The sequence below is a fragment of the Diorhabda carinulata genome, chromosome 4 (assembly GCF_026250575.1).
Source record: "Diorhabda carinulata isolate Delta chromosome 4, icDioCari1.1, whole genome shotgun sequence".
NCBI classification, from domain to species: Eukaryota; Metazoa; Arthropoda; class Insecta; order Coleoptera; family Chrysomelidae; genus Diorhabda; species Diorhabda carinulata.
The window spans coordinates 33,295,676-33,323,513 of NC_079463.1; the positions used below are offsets into that span (position 1 = coordinate 33,295,676).

Consider the following 27,838-nt stretch of genomic DNA (forward strand, 5'->3'; position numbering starts at 1 on the left):
GTGCAGCAGTTTTGCGAGTTGGTCGTGTCGTGTTGGGTGTAAGATGTCGAAGAAGTTTTTTACCACAATAACCTGTTGCTGTTATTATAAACATTTGAAAATATCCGAAATGTAAACTGTATTATACGTACGATATGTGTTATATTGAGTTTAGTGTTAAATTATGTAATAAAATCTTTTAATCATGGGATTAACAATGTCAAAACAAGAGACTTCGGCCCCTGAGGCTGACAGTATCATATCGTCGAAGTTACACGGTAGACAGGCTAGTATTAGGCAAAGTACTATCAAAGCCAAGGCTAAACAACCGATGCCAGACCCTGCAGAACTAGAAAAAAGATTTACGAAAGTTTTGGTATGTTTTTTAATTATTTATTATATTATAATTTCGATAAAAACGTGTATCTATTCGAGTTATTTCACTTTTTATTAATATAAATTATTCTGTTATGATTTAACGTAGAAATTTATAAAATACCGGATTTATTTACCACAAAAATGATGTCATAGAAGTTTCATTAACAAACTAATAAATGACTCATTATTCTGTTTTGTATATCTAATTCTGAATGCGTTATTTATATTCCAAGAAAAGTGTTTGAATTATTAAAAATTCGATTTGTTTTATTTTTATTATTATTTAGAGGACGTTTACCTTTGGCCGTATAACACACCTATATTGTAAAAACTATGACAGATTACACTCAAGTTTCTCGTCATATTTATCATTCCTTCAGCAATTACATTATTTTGTAAATATTAGTTCTCAGATAATCTAATAAAAAGATGAAAAGTTAAATAAATTTATTGAACTTGAATTAAAGATGGTTAATTCTCAATGTAACTTGATATATGGGAAGACAATATATAATAAACCTTGTCATTGATCATGACTACCAACTTTTCGAATTTAAAATTAGAAGTAACTAACAATGGAAGACTAAATGGTTTCACAGCTGGTTTTATTGACATTTGTTTGGTTATTAAAACAAAAGTAACTAGATTTCTCCCTAGAATTGCTCATTCATACAAAAGCGAGTTTTGTAAGAACATTTCGATTATTTGTTTATATATATACATGCGTGAAATTGATGCGCAGAAAATGTAAAACCAGTGTTTCAATTTATTTCTATATTAAATGATCAAATCACGGGCTAATTATTATTAAATAGGTACAGTGGGAAAATTATTTACTTCCTTGTTTTTGTTAGTGCGTAATTAGTTGAGAATAGACTATTATTTCTTCTTATTATTAAAATTACTAATAATTACTCGAATTAGTGGAAATAAAACGACTTTTTTTCGTTAAACTATGCAGTTATTTTTCTAAAAAATAAAAGTTGAAACTAGCGACCACAGAAATCAGTCAAACGCGGATGATCCAGGGCCGGAGCAAGGCACTGGTTAAAATTTATTACTAAAATTTGAATACGTTTGTAATGAATATTATTTTTTGAATTGTAGTGATAATTATATTTGAGTACATATTTAAATGTCTATACAGGGTTTTTCATCTCACATGGTCTAGAAAGTTCTAAAAGTTTCTAGAATGGTCTGAGAAGTTCCGAAATAAGTGCAAACTATTGCAATCGATTTAGAATGTTCTAGAAACTTCTGGATTGATCTGGAAAGTTTCAAAATGAACTTAAACTATTTTAATCGATTCAGAATGTTCTAGAAACTTCTGGATTGATCTGGAAAGTTTCAAAATGAACTTAAACTATTTTAATCGATTCAGAATGTTCTAGAAACTTCTGGATTGATCTGGAAAGTTTATTATTACTGATCTAAAAGAACCTTGTAGAAGTGATGTACATCTAAATGATTAGAGTATTCTGGTACTAGAAATTTCGGTGTCTGATGGTGAATAAATCTAAATGTTCTATGTTATACGGGGTATTTAAAATTTTAGAACCAATTCTCGACATAAAATGTTGTAATTTCTCTTGAAATAAAGATTTCGTGAAAAGATTTATTTCATTGAATCAATTTTTCCGTTCGTCCCTGTATATATATATAAAAAAAATAATAAATGAGCTTGGTATATGAATAGTTATGTCGACTAAAGGGTTCGAAAAATAAATTTCTTCGAGATTTACTTTATAGTTTAGTTTCTAAACTTGGCTGGTATTAAAATAGACGTATAATAAGTTCTGGTGTCTTATTTCAACCCCGTTTTTCCGCTGTTTAAGTGACAAATATAGAAACTCTATTTGTTACGGAAATAACATTTACTTTGAGGGTTATTTTACTAAAGTCAAGTATTTTCCTGCTATATGAGACGTACGACAATGTTTTTAGTACACGTAACAAGAAAGAAAACAAATTTCAAGTTGAAATAACGAGAATGTATCGAGCAAAAAAAATAATAGTCGTTAATTTAGCAAAACTTGGCAACACCGTAACTCAGTCGATAATAAACGCGACAGTTTCTTATAGGTTATCATAGTATTTACGAAAATTTCAAAATTCTTAGTCACTTATTATTAAATATACATACTTAGTCATAAATTATAATTAATATATTTAATGCTTCCTTAGTGATAGTAATATAATATTCGAATCGTTACGCGCAAGCGCTACGACAGTGGTAAGGCAAATTAAGGTACCTCCCACTCGTGAGGCTGACCACACACGTTTTATTCCATATAGTCCAGTATGAAGTATAATAGTTTATATAGTAGATAGTTTGATTTATTTTATATAATTTCACTAGAAAAAAATTATTCTAAAAACAAATCTAATTTACACGCATTAATATTTATTGTATAAAAAAATTAATTGCATTATTACAAATTGGACGAAGTACAACTAATTAATAAAAAAATTGGAATTTTATTCGTTTCAGTTTAGTTACGTAAGTTGACGTACAGTGAAATACCCATACATCTAAAGCTAATAATTAACAGAAGTATCAATTGAAAACGAACGTGTGTGATCAGCCTAATTTAATTACAATCACATGCGCATAAGACACGACGTTTAATAAGTGAAACAGATATATATCTGCGAACTATCGTTCTCTGTCGTTCCGACATATATAATATATATGCTGTGTTGCCGGATTTTATTTTATTTTGGAAAATACATTATTTTTGTTGATACAAAATAATATTTATTAGTGATGTTTTTCTTAGATTCATTTATACTTTCAATACTATTATTATTCGGAATCGATCTGAATATGAGAAATACATTTTTTTTAGTGTGAAATATTTTAAACTATTACTCACGAACGACCTACCACTGCCTATGAATCACCGAATGTAAATAATAATTTACTAATTCGGCACGCATAGTGGTTTTTTAAGAAGACATAGGTTTTTTATATTCTATATCGACCTTATATCCTGTTCGGAGTCGCGTCGCTTCCGTTTTAAAATCAAAAAGCGTGAATATGTTTTTGGGACTTGCACAAATTCATACATTTACACGATATACTAATACTATTATCGAAAAAAAGTGGTTTGTAACAATGATTTAATAACGATAACCTTTCTTCTAATAAAAAGTACTTTGACCTTGTCACTTTACGCAACATTTTAATAACTACACTCGTTTTTAGTTGATAATTATCGTAAGTAAACATAAAACGTATACCGCACACGTATAAACACACCTTTTTTCCATTTATTACAAAGTTGTTTTATGTCCTTAAATATACGCGTGTAAAGTGTCATTAGAGGAACTTTAACGAGTGGGCGTTCCCGGTCTCGAGGGGCTGACTAGACGAGGTGCGGCCCTACAAAGGTATTTGACATCGTATTCGTAAAAAAAAAAGATTTTTTTGCCTATCACGTCAAAAAAAATGATAATTCGGATTTAGTTCATCGTCTAAAGCCGATACAACACGAACCAACGATTATTGGACGCATCGTGCAGTCGTAGTGCGCATGTCATTCGACGAATCTTATTTCCAACGGTTTTTGTAGGGTTTCGCAGTTTTTTTTTAACGGGAAAGATACGAACAAATATTCAATTTCAACCCACTTCTAATACCTTATACAGTAACATCTATTATTGTGGTTCAATCAACTGCCATTATTAATTATTATTATTATTATTGATGTTTTTTTTATGGTGATTCACGTAATAAGTTCTCAACAACCGGCAACACCGCTATTAGTAATAAAGCTTTCAATCGAAATATTCTCGCAGTTTGACATTACAACAATAAAATGAGTTCTGTGTTCGCGAAGTACACTTTTTTAATTCCGAACTGGTTCTCGTTATGGGTATTCATTCTACTTGCTATTTTTGTGATGTTTATCACGAATTAACCTCTAAGCTATACGTTTTTCTATGCAATTATAATAAAAGAAACCGTTAGGTAGGTCACAGAATTTACAAATGTCAAACCAGACGTTCATAAATCATGCAAAGTTATTCGGAATGTGTTTATTTATATTTAAATATAAATATTGTCAAAAAAAAGTTATTTTTACAACTTAAATTTATAAAATTAGATAAATCTTGGAGCAAACGAAGCAAAACTATTTGATGTGTTTAATTTTTATTATACTATAAAAAATCAACTCGTTTTGTATAAATTGTTTAATTGAAACGACCTATTAACATCGATGCGAAAAAATAAACTATTTTCAATGTAAATTAATTAAAGTGTTTCAAGGGTATTATTAGTCCATACTACATACAGGGTGGGGCGTTAGTAGAAAAAGTTTAGACCAATGACATAATCGTATAGGTTGAGAGTATTATTAGTCCATATTACATACAGGGTAAGTCAAAAGATGACTCAATCACCTAGTGTTAGAGCTAGTCCTTACTATATACAGGGAGTGGCGTTAGTGTATTTAAATGACATATTCGTCTAAATTAAGAGCATTATTGGTCCATATTGCATACAGGGTGCGACATTACTCGTAACATACCACGTTCAAAACTGTTTTTAAATTATATTTGAGATATTTATATTGTAAAATATGGTGTATTTCATTTAATTTTGTTTTTTTTTCAGGCTTCTATGGACCTACCTCCAGACAAGGCAAAACTACTGAAAAGTTATGACTACGATAAAAAATGGGATATTATCTGTGATCAGGTAAACTTTTCGAAATGATGTAAATGAAAAAAAAAAACTAGGGCAATTAGTAAAATTACGAGGAAAAATAGTTTCCTTAAAAAATTCGATCTAATAAGTTAAAATTGTGAACGATTTCATAACAATGACGATTTATGTCTTAGCAATGTTGCCAGGTCTTCAAAAATTTTCGATACTATCTTTAATTATATCTTATAAGTCCAAAATTAAACTGAATATTAATTCATTCTTGAAATACATTGTAGATTGGAAAATTATAATAATAAACTTCAATGTATCTCAGTTTTTTCTTAGAAAGTTCAATTAAAATCTTTGGTACGAAAACATTGACCTTTTTGTCTTGAATTAGCTTACTAATAAAGTCAATTTTTTTTTGTGTCACTACTACTATTGGACGAAAATATCTGCCTCTTATTTTATATCCAACTACGTCTATTTATAGATTCTGTCTTATACTTCGAAATTATTATATTTATAAATAGGCCGATCTGTAGGGATTCGAAACTGCGTTATTGTGACACAAAATCGAATAAATAATTCACATTTTAAAACGCACTTTATTCTAAATTTCAGTATTGCTGTTCAAAAAATGACGTAGCTATTAGATTTCGAAAAAAAAAATTCTTATTTTACGATCTTTCCTAATTTTCTCTACACTTAATTGTCTGGTCGATATTATTTACGAGAATAAACAGTTTGGGAACCTCTGATATAAAAGATGGCCGCCACCGTTTGACCGTGAGCGCGCAATCAGCTGATCTCAGGAACTCTACGAGGGTCAATTGTTCATAAATAATAATTCAGATCTTTACGAATCGAAAAATTCAAAACAAATTCATTTGTTGCCAGTTTTTTTGTCGATAAAAATGATCCACAACTTGACCTATAATTGCCAATATGACGCATTTCATTAAATATATATTTTATTATATATTTAATCAATCAAAAACATTTTTTATACATAATATTCAATGAAAATCGTTATTAGGGACATATCACAAAAATATTATTGTCTTAACATCGTCTGTAATGGCACAAATGTTAAACATATGTTTGGAAACTCGACAAGCTGATAAAATAAAAAGTATTTAGGAAACGAATACATTTTTTTCAATTTTATTTCCTTTGAATTATTTTCAATGGCGTGCATTTATTATTTGATGCTTTAATCAAAACTTCGAATCGCTTATTGGTTACAATACGATACCAAACAAGATGGCCGACGTTTTGAGGTTATTTACTAAATACCATATATCGCTGTATAAATTAATCGGGTTGATATCCAAACAAATGATTTACTTCATTTCAAAATTGTTTATATACTGTAAGTAATACGATATTTGTATTAATGAAAGATAACTCGTATATTATTATATTATTTCGAATCAGTACGTTATTGTAGTAGTAATCCCATGACATTGATGTTATTCCAGGTCAGGAATAAGATTGTTTTTAATACGGATCGAAAAGAATCCAACCTCATTTCAAATTAAACGATATAAATAATCAATTTTCGGTTATTTCACTAATAAAAATCTGTGTCAAACGCATGGTTACGTCGTTGCTGAATGAGTCATCCGCTGTTTTGAGTGACTCGTTGACCGAGACTTGACTTTCGTTTCACTCTCAATTTTTAAATTACGTAAAAAATCGTTCACGCACAGAATCAATTAAATAATTACGGTAGCATAGAAGCGATATTCTGTACGAAGCGGTGTTGTCGGTTTTCTAAAATACCAGTTAAACCCAATAAAAAATTTATAATAAATACAGAATCGATTATTATTCATATTCAATAGTAATTGAAAAAAAAATAGTATACAGAGTGAGTTTTGAGTATACAACACAATTAATATTTACATTGTTGTCATATTTATATTGTAACTTTCTCTATATAAATGGACTTGAATAATTTATGAAAAATATATTGTTTTTGAACAAGAATGATGTTGTTAGGATTCTAAATAGGTATTACGTCATCTGCGCCGATTGTGTAGGAGAAAATTGACATTTGACAAAAAGTTGATTGAAAATTGTGGCGTTGGCACATTTTTATACCATACAATATTTATAACGAACTTTTATAGATCAAGGCTTCGATGTACATACAAAATAAACGTCAATCGATCGGCGCCGATGACGTAAGCAAGCAATTGGCGCGTTCCATTCCAATTATTTAAACATAGCGTTGTTGCCAGTTTCAATATTTTTCCTTATAAACTAGTAATTTTATTATTATCGTTTTTTTTTTTAAGGAAATGGTACACGCAAAGGACCCTCCTTCTTATTATTTAAACAAATTACGCACTTATCTCGATCCTAAGGCATCTCGAAGTCACAGGGTAAGTCAATAAAAAATTTTTTTGATATTAAAATACATTAAAAATATTTCCAAAGTTCGTTCCGATACAATGGTTAAATAAACAAAAATTATCTCACAATAAAAGTCTATGGGAACCAAATCGGGTGATTGGTGTGGTTGAATTGAACTATATTGTACAGTTTTATGTTTTTTGTATAGGAAATCGATTTTTATGGCGTCAATTTTTGTTTTAGAAAAGAAAAATGGTTGTGGACTCGACTTCGACGCAAGTTCTTCGAGATTTAGAAATATCTTTACGCACAAATCACATAGAGTGAGTCCCATTGATTCATTAAAATATTTTCGTAGCCGGATTAAACACCGAAATGTACTAATTCTAATTTGGGTGTTTGATTTTGCCACAATCCCACAACGTAAACGCTCATTATCTATCTTGCGTTTCAGATGGGTGCGGGAATTTTTAAACGAAGAAAATCTCGGTTTAGACGTTTTAATTGATTACCTGAGTTTCCGATTGGGTATGATGAGGCACGAACAAAGGATAAACGAATCTCGAACGACGTCCGAAGAAAAATTAACCGGCCAGAATTCGTTGAATCACAATCAAACCTTAGTGGATAAGAGCAACGGGTACATCAGGGCTCCTCTGGAGATGCAGGACAGTCCGAGTTTGAAAAGGAGATCGAAACACGTCGCCAAATTAAACATGGGGGATTCCAAGGACGATATACACGTTTGTATAATGTGTATGAGAGCTATAATGAACAATAAGGTCGGTATTTTGTGATTGAAATGCTCGTGTCGAGGAAAAACAAAATTTTTCTTTCCAGTACGGTTTCAATATGGTGATCCAACACCGGGAAGCGATTAATTGCATATCGCTGAGTCTTATACATAAAAGTTTACGTACTAAAGCTTTAGTATTGGAACTTTTAGCGGCAATTTGTTTAGTTAAAGGTGGGCACGAAATTATTTTGTCTGCCTTCGATAATTTTAAGGAAGTTTGCCACGAAAGGCTCAGGTTTCAGACGTTGATGGATTATTTTTTGAATTTCGAGGCGTTTCACATCGAATTTATGGTGAGTTTTTGGTATTTCGATCGTTTTCGTCTGTATTTTGAATTAAATTTCAATTTTATCGCGAGAAATTTTTATACTGCTCGAAATAATTGAAATCTCGAGTAAGTCAACGATCGAAATGTATGTAAAAAGCGAAAATAATCTATAAAAAAGCATCCGGGGCGTTGAGATTGATCGAAAAGTGTTTAGAAACCAAAAATCACGGAAAAAAGACAAGAATATCAAGAATTAATCGATGAAAGGCATCAATGGAAAATCTAGTTGAGAAAATTGTGTATAAAAGTCTATAAAAATCAATTAGAAAAGTTTCCAGGATGAGGGGGTTCATTGAAAAGTGTTTATAAACCAAAAACCATGGAAAAATGACAAAAAAATCAAAATTGAATCGATGAAAGGCAACAATGGACAATATAAATTGAAAAAATGTGTATAGGAGGCGATAAAATTGAAATTTTCATTAAAGATCACATTCAACTTTCGTTTTTTTTTTGTATTTTTATATTGTATGAACAGTTTATTTATCTGGGCATGAGTACGATTTTAATGGCGTCGAGATTTGGGTATGCTATTTAAGAAAGAAATTTTTCAATATCTCGCTTCGTTTTCGAGATATCGATACTTAGTTAATTTGTAGGTTAAGTTCAAAAACATTCAATGTACATTTAAAATTTTACGATTCTATAACTTTTGTTGGACTTACTTGGAAATTAATCAGAAAACCCGAGATTTTTGCATTTCTATCGAAAATTTTGAGGTTATGTGTCCAAACCTTCGATGAACATTGAAGATTATTCGATATTCTACAACTTTTACTGAATATAACTGCCGATAGACACTATAGTATCGCAATAACTTGCAAATGAATAAGAAAAATCAAGATTTTTGAACTTTTATAGAAAATTTTGAGGTTATGTGCCCAAACCTTCGATGAACATTGAAGATTATTCGATATTCTATAACTTTTACCGAATATAACTGCCGATAGACACTATAGTATCGCAATAACTTGCAAATGAATAAGAAAAATCAAGATTTTAGCATTTTTGTCGGAAATTTTGAGGTTATGTGCAGAAACCTTCGATGCAAATTGGAGACCATTCGATTCTCTACAACTTTCACCTAATATACCTGACGATAGACACTATAGTATCGCAATAACTTGCAAATGAATAAGAAAAATCAAGATTTTTGAACTTTTATAGAAAATTTTGAGGTTATGTGTCCAAACCATCGATGAACATTGAAGATTATTCAATATTCTACAACTTTTACCGAATATAACTGCCGATAGACACTATAGTATCGCAATAACTTGCAAATGAATAAGAAAAATCAAGATTTTAGCATTTTTGTCGGAAATTTTGAGGTTATCTGCAGAAACCTTCGATGCAAATTGGAGACCATTCGATTCTCTACAACTTTCACCTAATATACCTGACAATAACATGCAAATGAATCACAAAAATCAAGATTTTTGAACTTTTATCGAAAATATTGAGGTTATGTGCACAAACCTTCGATATAAATTGAAGATTCCTCGGTTCTCTACAACTTTCACCGGATATACCTACCGATAGACACTATAATACGACTATAACTTGCAAATTAATAAGAAAAATCAAGATTTTTGAACTTTTATCGAAAATTTTGAGGTTATGTGCCCAAACCTTCGATGAACATTGAAGATTATTCGATATTCTATAACTTTTACCGAATATAACTGCCGATAGACACTATAGTATCGCAATAACTTGCAAATGAATAAGAAAAATCAAGATTTTTGAACTTTTATCGAAAATTTTGAGGTTATGTGCAGAAACCTTCGATGCAAATTGGAGACCATTCGATTCTCTACAACTTTCACCTAATATACCTGACGATAGACACTATAGTATCGCAATAACTTGCAAATGAATAAGAAAAATCAAGATTTTTGAACTTTTATCGAAAATTTTGAAGTTATGTGTCCAAACCTTCGATGAACATTGAAGATTATTCGATTTTCTACAACTTTTACCGAATATAACTGCCGATAGATACTATGGTATCATCATAATATGCAAATGAATTACAAACATCAAGATTTTTTAATTTTTATCGAAAATTTTGAGGTTATATACATAAACCATCAATGCAAATTGAAGATTATTCGATTTTCCACAACTTTCACCGGATATACAAGCTAATAGACACCATAGTATCGCCATAACTTGGAAATGACTCGAAAAATTTTGAGGTTATGTGCACAAACGCGTGATTATGATTTCAAGTATCGATATCTCGAAAACGAATCGAGATATCGAAAAATTTTATTCCTCGTTTTCGTTTTATTTTAACTTGTTCAAAGAAATCGTACTCTCCCCACGGTCTAATTTGTTTTGTTTTCGTTTTCCATTGTATTGTTTTCACATTTATTGTCATCTCGCTTTTTAGGTGGCGTGTATGCAATTTGTAAATATTATAGTACATTCAGTTGAAGATATGAATTTCAGGGTACACCTCCAATACGAATTCACCGCGTTAGGACTGGATAGTTATTTGGAAAAATTGAGATTTACCGAAAGCGAAGATTTGCACGTTCAAATTTCCGCTTATCTGGATAACGTATTCGATGTGGCCGCCCTCATGGAGGACAGCGAAACCAAAACGGCCGCTTTGGAAAAAGTTACCGAATTAGAAGACGAAGTGGCTCAAGTAAATTGGAATTTTCATCCGCGGATTAAATTTCGATTTTAAATTTTTGGTTTTCAGTTACACGAAAGGCTGCAAGACGTCGAACATAGGGCTTTAGAAAACATCGCCAGTCTCGAAACGGAATTGATACAAGTGAGACAAGAACGAGACGAACTGGTGGAAGTGAAGAAGAAAGCGGACGAAGAAGTTTCGACATTGAGAAGGGTGGTGCAACACCACGAACAAGAATCTAAAAATAGACAATCGATGTTCGAATCCAAAACGGCGGAATCGGAACCTAGCGCACCGGCTTCGAGGAAATCCGAATCGGAATCGCCTAAACGATCGGTGCAAGATTGTCCGAATATTCCTGCTCCGCCTCCGTGTCCGAGTGTTGTTGCTCCGGCTGCTCCGCCGCCGCCTCCTTGTCCTCCACCGCCGCCATTGAAACCGACTGGCGGTTGCATAATTCCCCCGCCTCCAGCTGGTTTTATGCAAGCGCCAGACGGGGCTATGACCATCAAGAGGAAAGTTCAAACCAAATATAAATTACCGACTGTTAATTGGATTGCTTTGAAACCGAATCAAGTCAGGGGGACGATTTTTAATGAGCTCGACGATGATAAGTTGCACGGTTGCATCGATTTTAATGACTTCGAGGAAAGGTGAGTGAGAAAAAAATTAGGACGGATTTTTTTTTTCTCAATTTTTTGTCCTTAGTTTCTATGAACTTTTTTTTTTTTAATTATGGAACAAAAGAAAATTTTTGTATTTTTATGCGGGAAAAATGATAAAAACCAAAATTTTCGCATTTTTTTCGCAAATTCTGCAGTTAAAGAGAAAAATTTTTGTGTGATTTGAAAGTTTTTTAATCTCCTACAATTTTTAGGTAACATATATGTCAGTGGGAACTATATTATCATCAAAATTAGCAATTCAATCATAAAAACAGAAATTTTTGCTTTTTATTCGAAAATTTTGAGGTTAACTAAAAAATGGTCCGATGTAAATTGAATTTTTTTAAATTCTCTGTAACTTTTACTTCAACTATTTTCACGTAGGGACTACAGAATCACTATAACTTGCAAAAAAATACCATATTTTAGCATTTTTCTCAAAAATTTTGAGGTTAAGTACAGAAACCTTCGATGCAAATTGGAGATCATTCGATTCTCTACAACTTTCACCGGATATACTTGACGATAGACACTATAGTATCGCTCTAACTTGGAAATGAATCACAAAAATCAAGATTTTTGAACTTTTATCGAAAATTTTGAGGTTATGTACACAAACCTTCGATGCAAATTGAAGATCATTCGAGTCTCTACTACTTTCACCGGATATACGTGCCGATAGATACTATAGTATCGCCATAACTTGCAAATGAATCAGAAAAATCAAGATTTTTGCTTTTTTCTCGAAAATTTTGAGGTTATGTGTAGAAACCTTCGATGCAAATTGGAGACCATTCGATTCTCTACAACTTTCACCTAATATACCTGACGATAGGCACTATAGTATCGCTCTAACTGGGAAATGAATAAAAAAAATCAAGATTTTTGAACTTTTCTCGAAAATTTTGAGGTTATGTACACAAACCTTCGATGCAAATTGAAGATAATTCGATTCTCTACAACTTTCACCGGATATACAACCTAATAGACAATATAGTATCGCCATAACTCGCAAATGAATCAGAAAAATCAAGATTTTAGCATTTTTCTGGAAAATTTTGAGGTTATGTACACAAAACTTCGATATAAATTGAAGATCATTCGAGTCTCTACTACTTTCACCGGTTATACGCGCCGATAGATACTGTAGTATCGCTATAACTTGCAAATGAATCACGAAACCCGAGATTTTTGCTTTTTTCTCGAAAATTTTGAGGTTAAGTACAGAAACCTTCGATGCAAATTGGAGACCATTCGATTCTCTACAACTTTCACCTAATATACCTGACAATAGACACTATAGTATCGCTCTAACTTGGAAATGAATCAAAAAAATCAAGATTTTTGAACTTTTATCGAAAATTTTGAGGTTATGTACACAAACCTTCGATGCAAATTGAAGATAATTCGATTCTCTACAACTTTCACCTAATATACCTGACGATAGGCACTATAGTATCGCTCTAACTGGGAAATGAATAAAAAAAATCAAGATTTTTGAACTTTTCTCGAAAATTTTGAGGTTATGTACACAAACCTTCGATGCAAATTGAAGATAATTCGATTCTCTACAACTTTCACCGGATATACAACCTAATAGACAATATAGTATCGCCATAACTCGCAAATGAATCAGAAAAATCAAGATTTTAGCATTTTTCTGGAAAATTTTGAGGTTATGTACACAAAACTTCGATATAAATTGAAGATCATTCGAGTCTCTACTACTTTCACCGGTTATACGCGCCGATAGATACTGTAGTATCGCTATAACTTGCAAATGAATCACGAAACCCGAGATTTTTGCTTTTTTCTCGAAAATTTTGAGGTTAAGTACAGAAACCTTCGATGCAAATTGGAGATCATTCGATTCTCTACAACTTTCACCGGATATACTTGACGATAGACACTATAGTATCGCTCTAACTTGGAAATGAATCACAAAAATCAAGATTTTTGAACTTTTATCGAAAATTTTGAGGTTATGTACACAAACCTTCGATGCAAATTGAAGATCATTCGAGTCTCTACTACTTTCACCGGATATACGTGCCGATAGATACTATAGTATCGCCATAACTTGCAAATGAATCAGAAAAATCAAGATTTTTGCTTTTTTCTCGAAAATTTTGAGGTTATGTGTAGAAACCTTCGATGCAAATTGGAGACCATTCGATTCTCTACAACTTTCACCTAATATACCTGACGATAGGCACTATAGTATCGCTCTAACTGGGAAATGAATAAAAAAAATCAAGATTTTTGAACTTTTCTCGAAAATTTTGAGGTTATGTACACAAACCTTCGATGCAAATTGAAGATAATTCGATTTTCTACAACTTTCACCGGATATACAACCTAATAGACAATATAGTATCGCCATAACTCGCAAATGAATCAGAAAAATCAAGATTTTAGCATTTTTCTGGAAAATTTTGAGGTTATGTACACAAAACTTCGATATAAATTGAAGATCATTCGAGTCTCTACTACTTTCACCGGTTATACGCGCCGATAGATACTGTAGTATCGCTATAACTTGCAAATGAATCACGAAACCCGAGATTTTTGCTTTTTTCTCGAAAATTTTGAGGTTAAGTACAGAAACCTTCGATGCAAATTGGAGACCATTCGATTCTCTACAACTTTCACCTAATATACCTGACAATAGACACTATAGTATCGCTCTAACTTGGAAATGAATCAAAAAAATCAAGATTTTTGAACTTTTATCGAAAATTTTGAGGTTATGTACACAAACCTTCGATATAAATTGAAGATCATTCGAGTCTCTACTACTTTCACCGGATATACGTGCCGCTAGATACTATACTATCGCCATAACTTGCAAATGAATCAGAAAAATCAAGATTTTAGCATTTTTCTCGAAAATTTTGAGGTTATGTACACAAACCTTCGATATAATTTGAAGATCATTCGCTTCTCTACAACTTTCACCGGATATATCTACCGATAGACACTATAATACGGCTATAACTTGCAAATGAATCACAAAACCCGAGATTTTTGCTTTTCTCTCGAAAATTTTGAGGTTATGTGCAGAAACCTTCGATGCAAATTGAAGATCATTCGATTTTCCACAACATTCACCGGATATACCTGCTGATAGATACCATATTATCGCATTAATTTTCAAATAAATCTCAAAAACTCATATTTTTGCGTTTTTCGTAAAAATTTTGAGGTTATGTGCAGAAACCTTCGATGCAAATTGAAGTTTATCGCATATTTTTTCGAAATATTTATGCTTTGGTGTAAATCGGTGCTTCAAAACATAGATAAAGCATTATACAACTAGAAATTAGTATGATTGTCGTAAAAATGGATTTCATCCATTTTATTTTATATTTAAGATTCAAAATTGGAAATGCCAATATTATGTCAAACGGTAAAAGTGAAACTGACGGTTTACAAACGTTCCCAAGCAAGAGAGGCAAAAAACCAGAACAAGTCACTTTGTTAGAACATACTAGATTACGAAATATTGGTAAGTGAAATTTATATTAAAATTCATATTTAAATATATTGAATAATATTTTTTAGTGTAAAAACTAGCGTAATAACGATAAAATATCTTTTTTAATTATACCCTCAAAAATTATGATTTAATTCCAACGGGTATTATTTCTAATCATCGCGGATATAGAATTATATTTGGCAACATGTAAATTCCATTAAATTTGTCTTTTAAAACGGTGGTTATATAGCTGCAAATATTAATAATAACTGCTTGAAAGTTTATTTTTCAAATATTTGCTTATAATTTTTTTCAAAATCCAACATACGTTCCATAATTTCTTTATTTTTTAAATATTTTTCATTGTGATTAGTAATTCCCCCCAATACCTTCGAAGAACTGTAGACTTTATTAATTACAGCGTTGCCTATTTTCTTCTTCATAAATTTAAAACTAAACTTTTCATACATTTTATAGTCATCATATAAAAAAAATATTTTTTAAGCCTCACAACAAAAATATTAATAATTTCAATTGATATATATTAACTTTATTAAATGATACGAGGGTTCTACAAAAAATTAGCGATTTTTAGGTTATTTGAATAGATTCAGTGGAATTGGAACTTCATGAAAAGATACGAGGGGCTTAACAAAACTCTTTTTAAAATATTTGAATAAACAGTTGTGGTAACCCTAGTTAATGATACAGGGGTAGTATCAAAATTAACTAAATTTTTAGCATATTTGAATAGACTCAAAAGAATAGTAGCAACCTCATGAATGGTTACAAGGGTCTTAACAAAAATAAGTAATTTTGAAAAGATGACATTCAACAGATTCATTCGCTCTTTAGTAACCTCGTGAACTTATACGAGGGTTTTCAAAAAAATGCGTAATTCTTAGGATACATTCAACAAAAGCTACGAGGGTCATACCAAAAATGAGTATTTTTCATCAAATTTGATAGATTCAGTGGAATTTTGGCAAGCTCATAAACAGATACGAGGGCCTTCACAAAAATATGTCATTTTCAAAATATCCGAATGAAAAATTTCAAACCGACTATAGTGAACTTATCAAATGTTACGAGGGTTTTATCAATAGTGAGTAATTTCGAGTATCTTTGAATAGATTCACTAAGGATTTGGTGAAATATACGAGGGTTTCAACAAAAGTAAATGATTTTTTAAATATTCAATCGAATGAATTCAGTAGAACTTTCTATAATATCATTAATAATACAGGGGTTCTATTAAAAATAAATACTAAAAAATATACGAGGGTTTTCATAAAAATAAATCATTTTTGGAATATTCCATTTGTTCTGTGTTAACCTCGTGTAATGATACGAGGGTGTTACTAAAAATACGTAATTTTTAGCAAAATCGGTAGATTCAGTATAATTGTGGAAAGTTCATAAAAAGGTACGAGGGTCTTAAGAAAAATCGTCGTATTTAAAATATTTCAATATAACTGCGATAAACTTGTTAAAAATGTTACGAGGGTCTCTCCAATAATAAGTAATTTTTAATATAATTGAATAGATTCACTAAAATTGTGGTGAGTACATCGAAATATACGAGGGTTTCAAAAAAAATATATTCAGTATAACTTAAAATCGACTAAATTCAAAGGGAGCGCGTTTTATTACAGCAATATCTAGACGTAAACTCGAAATGACACCGGAAAAGGTGATAAACGCCATAAATATATTAGACTTGAAACAATTGTCACTGGAAAACGTCGAACTTCTGCAAAGAATGGTACCGACCGAACAAGAAACTAAAGCCTACAGAGAATACCAATTCGAAAAGAAAAACGTCAATTTATTGACGGAAGAAGATAAATTTTTATTGCAATTGACCAAAGTCGAAAGGATATCGGCGAAATTGTCGATTATGAGCTACATAGGAAATTTCTTCGATAACATACATTTAGTCACGCCCGTATGTATAAATTGTATCGATTTATTCAAATTATGTATATGTAAACGATTTTCCGTTGCAGCAAATCCACGCCATAATCTCCAGTTCGAATTCGGTGAAAAATTCGAAAAAACTTCGATCCGTATTGGAAATCATCCTGGCGTTTGGAAATTATTTGAACAGCAGTAAACGAGGCCCCGCCTACGGTTTCAAACTTCAATCTTTGGACACTTTGTTGGATACCAAATCGACGGATAAACGGTTGTGTCTTTTACATTACATCGTTGCCACGATTAGACAGAAATTCCCAGAACTTTTGAATTTCGATAGCGAACTCCATTATATAGAAAAAGCTGCAGTAGGTAAGTTTTTCATTTTTTTTTTTTTCAAATTCATTTATAGGTAAGTAGTTTTTTTTTAGATTTTTGTGAATTTTTCAAGAAAATTTCATGGTTTTCGTATGTATTTTTGACTTAAAATGACAGTTATTTGAAAATTTGGGAATTTTTCGAACGCCACTCGTATTTATACGATTTTTTCGCCTTTTAAAATAACTATTTCAATACGATTTTAATATTTCATTAGCCCCTATTTAAATAGACACACTGTATAATTGAAAAAAATTATATCAACTCAATACTCGAATCAAAATTTTATTAATTGTGAAAAAATAAACTTTTTGTTTTTATTTTTGAGTGTAAACCTTTTTTATCCTATTATCTCGGGTGTAAAAGTAAATCTGGCAACGTTTAAATTCTACTTAGATCCAACCATTATAGCGGTAGTGAAAACATACACCCCCTGTATATTAAAGGAATTTCATATCAATTGAATATTTACTCCAAATTATAGTGAGTTTTAACTTTTTTGTGTAAAAGTTTTTCATAAACTAGTAAATTTTTTTTTATCCTATTACCTCGGATGTAAAAGTACATCTGGCAACGTTTAAATTCTACTTAGATCCAACCATTATAGCGGTAGTGAAAACATACACCCCCTGTATATTAAAGGAATTTCATATCAATTGAATATTTACTCCAAATTATAGTGAGTTTTAACTTTTTTGTGTAAAAGTTTTTCATAAACTAGTAAATTTTTTTTATCCTATTACCTCGGTTGTAAAAGTACATCTGGCAACGTTTAAATTCTACTTAGATCCAACCATTATAGCGGTAGTGACAACATACACCCCCTGTATATTAAAGCAATTTCATATTAACTGAATATTTACTCCAAATTATAGTGAGTTTTAACTTTTTTGTGTAAAAGTTTTTCATAAACTAGTAAATTTTTTTTATCCTATTACCTCGGATGTAAAAGTACATCTGGCAACGTTTAAATTCTACTTAGATCCAACCATCATAGCGGTAGTGACAACATACACCCCCTGTATATTAAAGCAATTTCATATTAACTGAATATTTACTCCAAATTATAGTGAGTTTTAACTTTTTTGTGTAAAAGTTTTTCATAAACTAGTAAATTTTTTTTATCCTATTACCTCGGATGTAAAAGTACATCTGGCAACGTTTAAATTCTACTTAGATCCAACCATTATAGCGGTAGTGAAAACATACACCCCCTGTATATTAAAGGAATTTCATATCAATTGAATATTTACTCCAAATTATAGTGAGTTTTAACTTTTTTGTGTAAAAGTTTTTCATAAACTAGTAAATTTTTTTTATCCTATTACCTCGGATGTAAAAGTACATCTGGCAACGTTTAAATTCTACTTAGATCCAACCATTATAGCGGTAGTGAAAACATACACCCCCTGTATATTAAAGGAATTTCATATCAATTGAATATTTACTCCAAATTATAGTGAGTTTTAACTTTTTTGTGTAAAAGTTTTTCATAAACTAGTAAATTTTTTTTATCCTATTACCTCGGTTGTAAAAGTACATCTGGCAACGTTTAAATTCTACTTAGATCCAACCATTATAGCGGTAGTGACAACATACACCCCCTGTATATTAAAGCAATTTCATATTAACTGAATATTTACTCCAAATTATAGTGAGTTTTAACTTTTTTGTGTAAAAGTTTTTCATAAACTAGTAAATTTTTTTTATCCTATTACCTCGGATGTAAAAGTACATCTGGCAACGTTTAAATTCTACTTAGATCCAACCATCATAGCGGTAGTGACAACATACACCCCCTGTATATTAAAGCAATTTCATATTAACTGAATATTTACTCCAAATTATAGTGAGTTTTAACTTTTTTGTGTAAAAGTTTTTCATAAACTAGTAAATTTTTTTTTATCCTATTACCTCGGATGTAAAAGTACATCTGGCAACGTTTAAATTCTACTTAGATCCAACCATCATAGCGGTAGTGACAACATACACCCCCTGTATATTAAAGGAATTTCATATCAATTGAATATTTACTCCAAATTATAGTGAGTTTTAACTTTTTTGTATAAAAGTTTTTCATAAACTAGTAAATTTTTTTTTATCCTATTACCTCGGATGTAAAAGTACATCTGGCAACGTTTAAATTCTACTTAGATCCAACCATTATAGCGGTAGTGAAAACATACACCCCCTGTATATTAAAGGAATTTCATATCAATTGAATATTTACTCCAAATTATAGTGAGTTTTAACTTTTTTGTGTAAAAGTTTTTCATAAACTAGTAAATTTTTTTTTATCCTATTACCTCGGATGTAAAAGTACATCTGGCAACGTTTAAATTCTACTTAGATCCAACCATTATAGCGGTAGTTATAACATACACCCCCTGTATATTAAAGAAATTTCATATCAACTGAATATTTACTCCAAATTATAGTGAGTTTTAACTTTTTTGTGTATAAATTTTTCAAAAACTGGTAAATTTTTTTTATCCTATTACTTCGGATGTAAATTTAAATCTGGCAACGTGTAAACTCTATTTAGAACATCCGTCATGACGATAATAATTTCGTTAAAACTTTATTATGTATATAAAAATGAACTATTGAATACGTAGTTGGAAAATGTTACAATAAATTTTAATTTTTCATATTTATTTCGAAAATATAATAGTTCATTTCGTATGTTTTCAATTACGAATGAAAATTTATCAAAAAAATCTTTATTCTTATTATTTCGGAAGAAAAGTTGAATCTGGCAACGTGTAAACTGTCTTAATATTATCCATCATGGCGACATTAATAAGTATGTTGTATAAACGAATGAATATTTAATCGAAAAATATTACTTGTTAATTATTTGAATTTCTTTCAAAAATGTTTTATTTTTTGAAAATATTCCTCAATATGTTGAATTTCTTTTTTATTTTGTACGTAATATCCGCAACGTATCAATAAAAAATTCTCGTAAACGAAAGTTACTTGTTAAAATTTTCAAAACATGGCGGCCTAGTAAACATAACTACACGTGTATTTATAAATTCCTCGCATAGACTGAATTAAAATTAAACTCGACGTGAATTTCGGCGAATTAATTTTTTACTGCAACATCAATTTCGTGGTTATAAAAAATGATTGGTTTCCTTTCAATGAGAGCCATGATTCATTGATATTTAGTAGACGTGACGTCATCTATAACATCGAAGTAGGCGTTATGTGGGATGTATCTGTATAATATCGACAGAAGAACTTACAGCGTTGCCAAATGTCACAATTAAATATATCGCTTCATCTGTTTTGAAACAAATATTAATTATAATGACGAATTTTTATATTAAAAAGTAAATGATTAAAAATAATCAAATAATAAAATTTTTTTTGGATATATATATCTAATAATTCTGAAAAGTTGACTTATATACAGGGGGATACTTTAAACTAACATTTACAAAAATTTTGTTCAAATATTAAACTTTTTTTTGTTCATTCATTTCATTTGATTCAAAAATGAATTTTTTTCAAGAATTTAGAGATCGAATAAATTTCTTTCAGTATCATTAGAAAACATAAATACGGATGTGAACGAACTGGACAAAGGTATGGAGGCAGTACGCAAAGAAGCCGAAATAAGAGGTAGAGGTAACCACAGTTTGGTGGTTAGAGATTTCTTAGTGAACGCCGAAGACAAATTGAGACGATTAAAAAGCGACGCCAAAATGGCCCAAGACGCTTTTAGGGAATGCGTGGAATTTTTCGCCGAATCACCCAGAACGACAGATGCCAATACTTTCTTCTCGTTATTAGTTCGATTCGTCAAAGCTTTCAAGGTAAGAAAACACGTTAGTTTAGCGTTTTCGACGTCTTGGAATCCATTTATCGAGGTTCCAAATGTCAGTCCTTCCACTTTTGTTAATAATTGGATCCATTAAATTAAGATTCGGTTTTTTGAACGACGTATCTATCCAAGGGTCACAATGAGAACTCGTTAGTTTAGCGTTTTCGACGTCTTAGGATCCATTTATCGAGGTTCCAAATGTCAGCCCTTCCAGTTTTGTTAATAATTGGATCCATTAACTTAAGATTCGGTTTTTTGAACGACGTATCTATCCAAGGGTCACAATGAAAACACGTTAGTTTAGCGTTTTCGACGTCTTAGGATCCATTTATCGAGGTTCCAAATGTCAGCCCTTCCAGTTTTGTTAATAATTGGATCCATTAACTTAAGATTCGGTTTTTTGAACGACGTATCTATCCAAGGGTCACAATGAAAACACGTTAGTTTAGCGTTTTCGACGTCTTAGAATCCATTTATCGAGGTTCCCAATGTCAGTATTTTCGATTTTACTTTTAACTGGATTGATTGATCTATGGTTAGGTTTTCTGGATTGGATTTATGAGGTTTTATTTCGAGGAGCCTTTTTTTAGAAGTTGAGGGGCTTGGCTGACGATGGAAAAAGATGTACACTAAGAAAAATTGAGAAATAATCGAATCAAATTTCAAAAATTTATTACACGTGAAAATTACAGTTTGAGTTTGTTATTTTTTCAGTTAGCGGATCAAGAAAATGAACAAAGGAGAAGGTTAGAATTGGCTGCGCAGAATGCTACTAACAAAACTAACGAGGATGTACAAAAGAGGAATAAACTGAATCAAAAAAAGCAGCAGGTATGTCTATTTATTGGGTATTAGTATGCTGTTTACGTGTTAAAAATTATATCTTGAAAAATTATAGTAAATTTACTGCCTTATATGTAATTTTGAATCAATTAGCATTAAATATACTGAATTTTCGTATTTTATCATAAATTTTTCGTCAATTTTAACAATATCTTCTGTTTAGATAAATTTGAAAGAAAATTTCATCGAAAATAAAGTGATGATACCTTAATTTTCCGTAAAATTATGTCTGTCAATTTTTTAAATGACTTAAATCAACTTTTGATTATATCGCACCTCCGCTCGAATAGTGTCATAAGTCAAAAAAAACAATCAAGTAATTAATTCCAACTTTATTTTCGTCTTTACGAACGATAACTCAAAAACTGATATGACATGACATTATTTAAGATAAGAATTTCTTGTTTTCGAGGTACGTTAAAAGATATTCTCAAATTTTTTGACTTACGACACTATTACAGCGATAAACTCGCAGTACATTTACTATAAATCCAATAATGTGCTTGTTTTGTAGCTTTTTTTATCATTATTTCACAAAAAAAGTATTTTTTTCTTCGTTTTAAGCATGAAATTGTAGTTTTGTCACATTAAACTTACGATATATACGAGGGGATGTCACTAAATACTTTTGAATAAAACTGATTTGGATCTATATGTTTAAATTAACGTTTTTTTGATGATTTTAACCTTTTAATTCATCTGAATATGTAAAATAAAAGTTAAATCATTCTTAATTGAGCCATAGAGAGGACGCAGGATTTATACATAGTTCAATTCATGGATTTTTGTAGAGGGAACTGCATTTTTGCACCTAAACACTTTTTTCTTGATCAAATCATCTTTAAATCGATCCAATAATATTCACTATTCTTTGTTTTGCACCTTTGAAGGTGACTGATTAGCCTTTGAGTCGATTTAAATGTCTACGGTGTTTCAGTAGCTCCACGTTTCGTCAAAGCTTGCGAAACTGCCTTAAAATTCTTCTATATTGCGTTTCTATGTTTAGGGTAGGTAATAAGTAAACCTGGAAAGCTTTTCCATTCTCAAATAATCATTTAAAATCAAAATCATTGAGCCGAATGAGGTTTTTCATTTATTTAGGATGAGAGACCTTAATTTTCATTCCAGAACGTTCCATATCAATAGTTACAGAGATAAATTGATCTAATTGACGAGGTTCGTTCAAATTTTCACAGGATCACTTTAACACTTTGATTTTAGAAGTAGAGAAATAAATTTGATGTTTGTTGGTTTTAATTGTAACAAGGTTTTTTTTCCACATGTTTTGTTTATCATGAAACGGTTTTATCTCTGATAGAAATTTTGTTTTTTATAAATAACAGTTGGACAAGAGGAAATTTAAAATTTTCTAATCTTCACATTTTTTACTTATTTTCGATACATTTTGGCAACGCCGTAATCGTTTGTTTTTCGAATTTTATTGTCTAGCTTTTATAGTGCCATATTTATTTTAATTTCACTTAATTTTCGTACTATTTTTCAAAATGATAATTGTTTCTTTTTGTCTGTCTAATTAATCAAAAATATTTACATAAATTAGGTTTTGGAATTGCATGTTATCAAATATAACTGCATTTTTTTTCTAACAGTGTCCTAATTATGATATATTGATTAATAAAATACGTATTTAGGCATGAAAATTGTTTTTTTTTTGTTTAAATTTCGATTCATCCACTATTTTTTGTTATTTTCATATTTTCAGCCACCAAAATTGCCAAACTTTTTGGCAAAGATCCTTGAAGATTAAAAAGCAAAATATTTAGAAAGAAAATAAAATACCATCTTTTATCACAGTATAACTAGAATTTAACTCATTGTTTATTCATGCTTTTAGTTAAACTCTGTTTTTCTATAAAATATTCAATATTTCACACAACTCAAATCTGCCCGTAAAAAATTGTTGCAATTCATTTTTTAAACAGAACTGTATAAATTATAAGAATATTTAAAAGTCACCTTGTTTATTTATTTGTTTTTAATTATAATTTCTTCATCTAACGACTAAACTTCATAATTCTTATTGTTTATAACAATATTTTTGGTTATGTCATTCTTCTTCTTTTTTATAAGATCATAGGTTTAAATAACCAAGGAGAATCAATGCTACAAAATTTCTATGTTATGTTGGTGACGTCATGCGTATTCCAATGGTTTTCGTTACAGTTTTTTTTAATATTTCGTGATTAGAAATATAAAAATGTGTTTATACATATTATTTGATAAAACAAAAAAGCGAACTTAAACTATGAAAAAAATAAGACAAAACCATAACCGTGTATAGTGAACATTTCTGGGTTAGTTGATTCTCATTGTTTACATTAAAATAGTTACTTGTCAACTTTCTTCTTCTTTTTTATAAATAGAATTTTGTACGGAACGATCTACTTTATAAGAAAACAGAGTCGGACTACGTGCTTATAACATCATGAAACAAATTATTATTTTTTAGTTGAAATGCTTTGTAAAATTGCATAAAAAAAAGTACAACTCTAATTTATGTAAGTCAAAAGAAACCATTGATAAATTCATTTAATTAAAAAATAACATTAATTGATCATAATTGACGTTTTAATTGGCACAATTTTACGTAATTAAAATTCAAACTTGACAACATTGTAACCAACAATTTTTTATTGGAGAATAAAATTGATATGATCATTAAATGATGTAATTAAATATATGTTAAAAATGAATAATTACTATATAAATATAAATTAATCAACTCATTATTTTATATAAAATGTTATAACCTCCATTATTATATAAAATGATTAACTATGTTGCCAAGTTTAACTTTATTTCAGAGACGATAGGAAATAATATCTGAGGAAAAAAAATATTTGATTAGCATTTTTTTTTCATTTAAAAATTTAGTGAAATAAAAAAATTAGTTTCTGTAATGACGAACATAAAAATTTGAGTTATACTTTACGCCATAAAATATCTCATAAACTGGAATTGATACAGGAGGCTGTGATAAATGAACTTAAAACAAAAACGAGGATGGTACAAGAGAAAAAACTACTTCAGCAAGACGAAGTTTACAACGGTGCCCTCGAAGATATATTATTAGGATTGAAAAGCGAACCCTACAGAAGGGCAGACGCCGTAAGGAGAAGCCAGAGGAGAAGAATAGATAATAATAGGTTATCGAAAACGTTGGAGGAGATGGAAGTGTAGATTTTTTTCTTTATTATTAAGTAGTTTATACATTGTCGCGATGTATGCATTTATAGATAATATATTTTCGTATTTTTTTTGTTATTGATCTTTATTTACGAGATTGTTTTCAATTAATTGCAATTTTTGGACACATTTACATATTTTACAGGACCATTATTGAAAAATGTGTTAAAAAAAGCGAATAAAACAAATAATATTTAAAAAAAAATGTTTCGGTGCCTTAAAAATGTATGCCTAGGTATTTGCAGACTGAAAAGATATTTTCCTAGCAAATAATATGTTCAAGTGATATTTTTAGCCTCTAAAAATGACAAATTTAACCAAAAAATCGCGAAAATATACAGAGTACATAGAAAAATATATCAACTACTCTGTGTATCAATATTTTTATGTAGATTCGAATAAAAAAATGCATTTATTAAAAATAAATTCTTGAACAATTTCCAGTAGTTTACACTTAGGAATTTTACTGCAAGAATGTCACTGAATTTATGGGTTTAATTTTAGTTTTGTTCCCCCCTGTGTTTGATAAGAAAAATCGAAATTTGAAACTTGAGAAATAATAAAAAAAAAATTAGGGAAACTGTTACGTTCCATATTATCTCAAAGTTAGTTATGAGGGAATTTTATATATAAATAATAATTTGGTGCAAAAGTTTGCTTCAACTATATTTTTTATCTTAAAGATCTCCAAGATGAAATTGCTGGGAAGATTAGTGCTATTTATATAATACCACTACACCAACACTCGCAATTACATTGTCTGGTCCTTAGAGCCTCATATAACGATTTAAGGTAGGTTTGAAGGATCAAACAGTGTAGCTCTGTATGTTGGTGTAGTGGTAGTGAACACTTTTCAGTGTAAATAGCACTTATCTTCCCAAAAATTTCATTCTGGTGATTTGAATGTTTATTTATCAGGAGGAATCCCCTTAGATGCACATAAAAGACCTTCTAATACATTAATAATTGTTCAAATCATAGAAAAATTGAAATTAAAGCAAATTTTAACGCATCCTCGATATTTTGATGCATAGATTACGAAACAAAACAAAAATACTGGGAACTGTATTAAATTATGAAAACTTGTTTATTTTGCTTTTTCAAATAATTCAATATAATTTCTAATTCTATTACATGAGAAAATTGATGCATTTACAATTAAAAAGGAAATTTAATGAACCCTCTAAAATCTCTCATAAAAAATGTTTCTAGTACAATCTGATTCAAGAATTTCACTTTTATGTCATTTTTCTTCACTAGTTTTTGTTACAGGAGATGTATCATAAACTTAATAAATGAAAATACTTGAAAAGTGAATTTATTCTCATTTTTGTACTAAAAACCGATTTCTATTCAATTTTCCCCCTGTACGTTCCAATTTTTGATTTATATCACTTACAAACGTCCTTTATGCCCCTTTTTCACTTTCAAATCAATCTAATTATGTCAGAACAACATCCCTATAATGAAACCCCCATTTTTATACAGTTTAGTTCAATTTTTATGTACTGGTTCGTGCTGCAGAGAATAATTCATCCATTTAACTTAAAAAATGTACAAAAAGTTGATGTTTTTTCATTTTTGAATCATAATAAAACTAAATATCGATTTTCCCTCTGTATAATCCAGATTTTAACCCACAGTTTACAAATTGAAATAAAAAATCGATTTATATCACTCAGAAATAGTGTTAACGTCCTTTTTTCACTTTCAAATCAATTTACTGACATTATGAAAACCTCTATACTTTATTTACTGTTTGGTTCAATTTTTATTTACTAGTTCTTCCTAATTTAACTTGGAAACTATACATAAAGCGAATTTATTCTCATTTTTGATCATATGTACTAACTATCGATTTATATTCAATTTTCTCCCTGTATACTCCATAGAAAGATTTATAGATCCTAACACAAACCAAAAAATCGATCAATATCATTGAAAAACGATTTGAAATATTTTTTTCTACTTTCCAAACCAATTTGCCTACTATTACCCTCATAACATAACATACCATAGGTAAAATTAGTAATAGAAATTATGGATTTCATTACTGTTATTTGAAAACCAAGCAAACTACTTGCAAATTATGGTTTTACTAGATTTTTTTGTAATAGACGAACGTAACAGCCCCTACAATACTCTAGTTGAATATTTTGTACTATAATTTATATGCTTATATTGTGATTTATATAAAGTTTTTTTTATATTTAAATAAACATTGTATATACTTATTTTATTGAATATAATGTGAAAATTATCAATTATTTTTATTTTCCTACAACAACCAATCCTAATAAGTCCTTCCATAGAACCATTGGAATAAAACATTTAAATAACACAAAAAAATTAATTAGAATCATTAA

The 27,838-nt window shown here is 30.0% G+C and overlaps 2 protein-coding genes across 3 annotated transcripts in view; one reads left to right on the forward strand and one right to left on the reverse strand.

Annotated features, from left to right (window-relative positions):
• LOC130893130 (formin-like protein) lies at nucleotides 1–27,730 on the forward strand. 2 transcript variants are annotated; one of them, XM_057798944.1, is made up of 14 exons: nucleotides 1–355; nucleotides 4,979–5,062; nucleotides 7,318–7,404; nucleotides 7,619–7,698; nucleotides 7,830–8,157; nucleotides 8,216–8,464; nucleotides 10,898–11,158; nucleotides 11,216–11,802; nucleotides 15,189–15,322; nucleotides 16,948–17,240; nucleotides 17,302–17,581; nucleotides 21,140–21,414; nucleotides 22,137–22,253; nucleotides 25,254–27,730. In XM_057798944.1, the coding sequence occupies exons 1-14, from the start codon at nucleotides 185–187 to the stop codon at nucleotides 25,464–25,466; spliced, it is 3,159 nt and encodes a 1,052-aa protein (XP_057654927.1). In that variant the 5' UTR covers nucleotides 1–184; the 3' UTR covers nucleotides 25,467–27,730. The 2 variants fall into 2 exon arrangements, with proteins under 2 accessions (XP_057654927.1, XP_057654928.1); XM_057798945.1 differs by lacking the exon at nucleotides 25,254–27,730 and adding an exon at nucleotides 23,989–24,296.
• LOC130893133 (short coiled-coil protein homolog) overlaps nucleotides 1–27,838 on the reverse strand; it is a 74,733-nt gene that overhangs the window by 46,597 nt on the left and 298 nt on the right. The gene's annotated exons all lie outside the window — the stretch shown is intronic.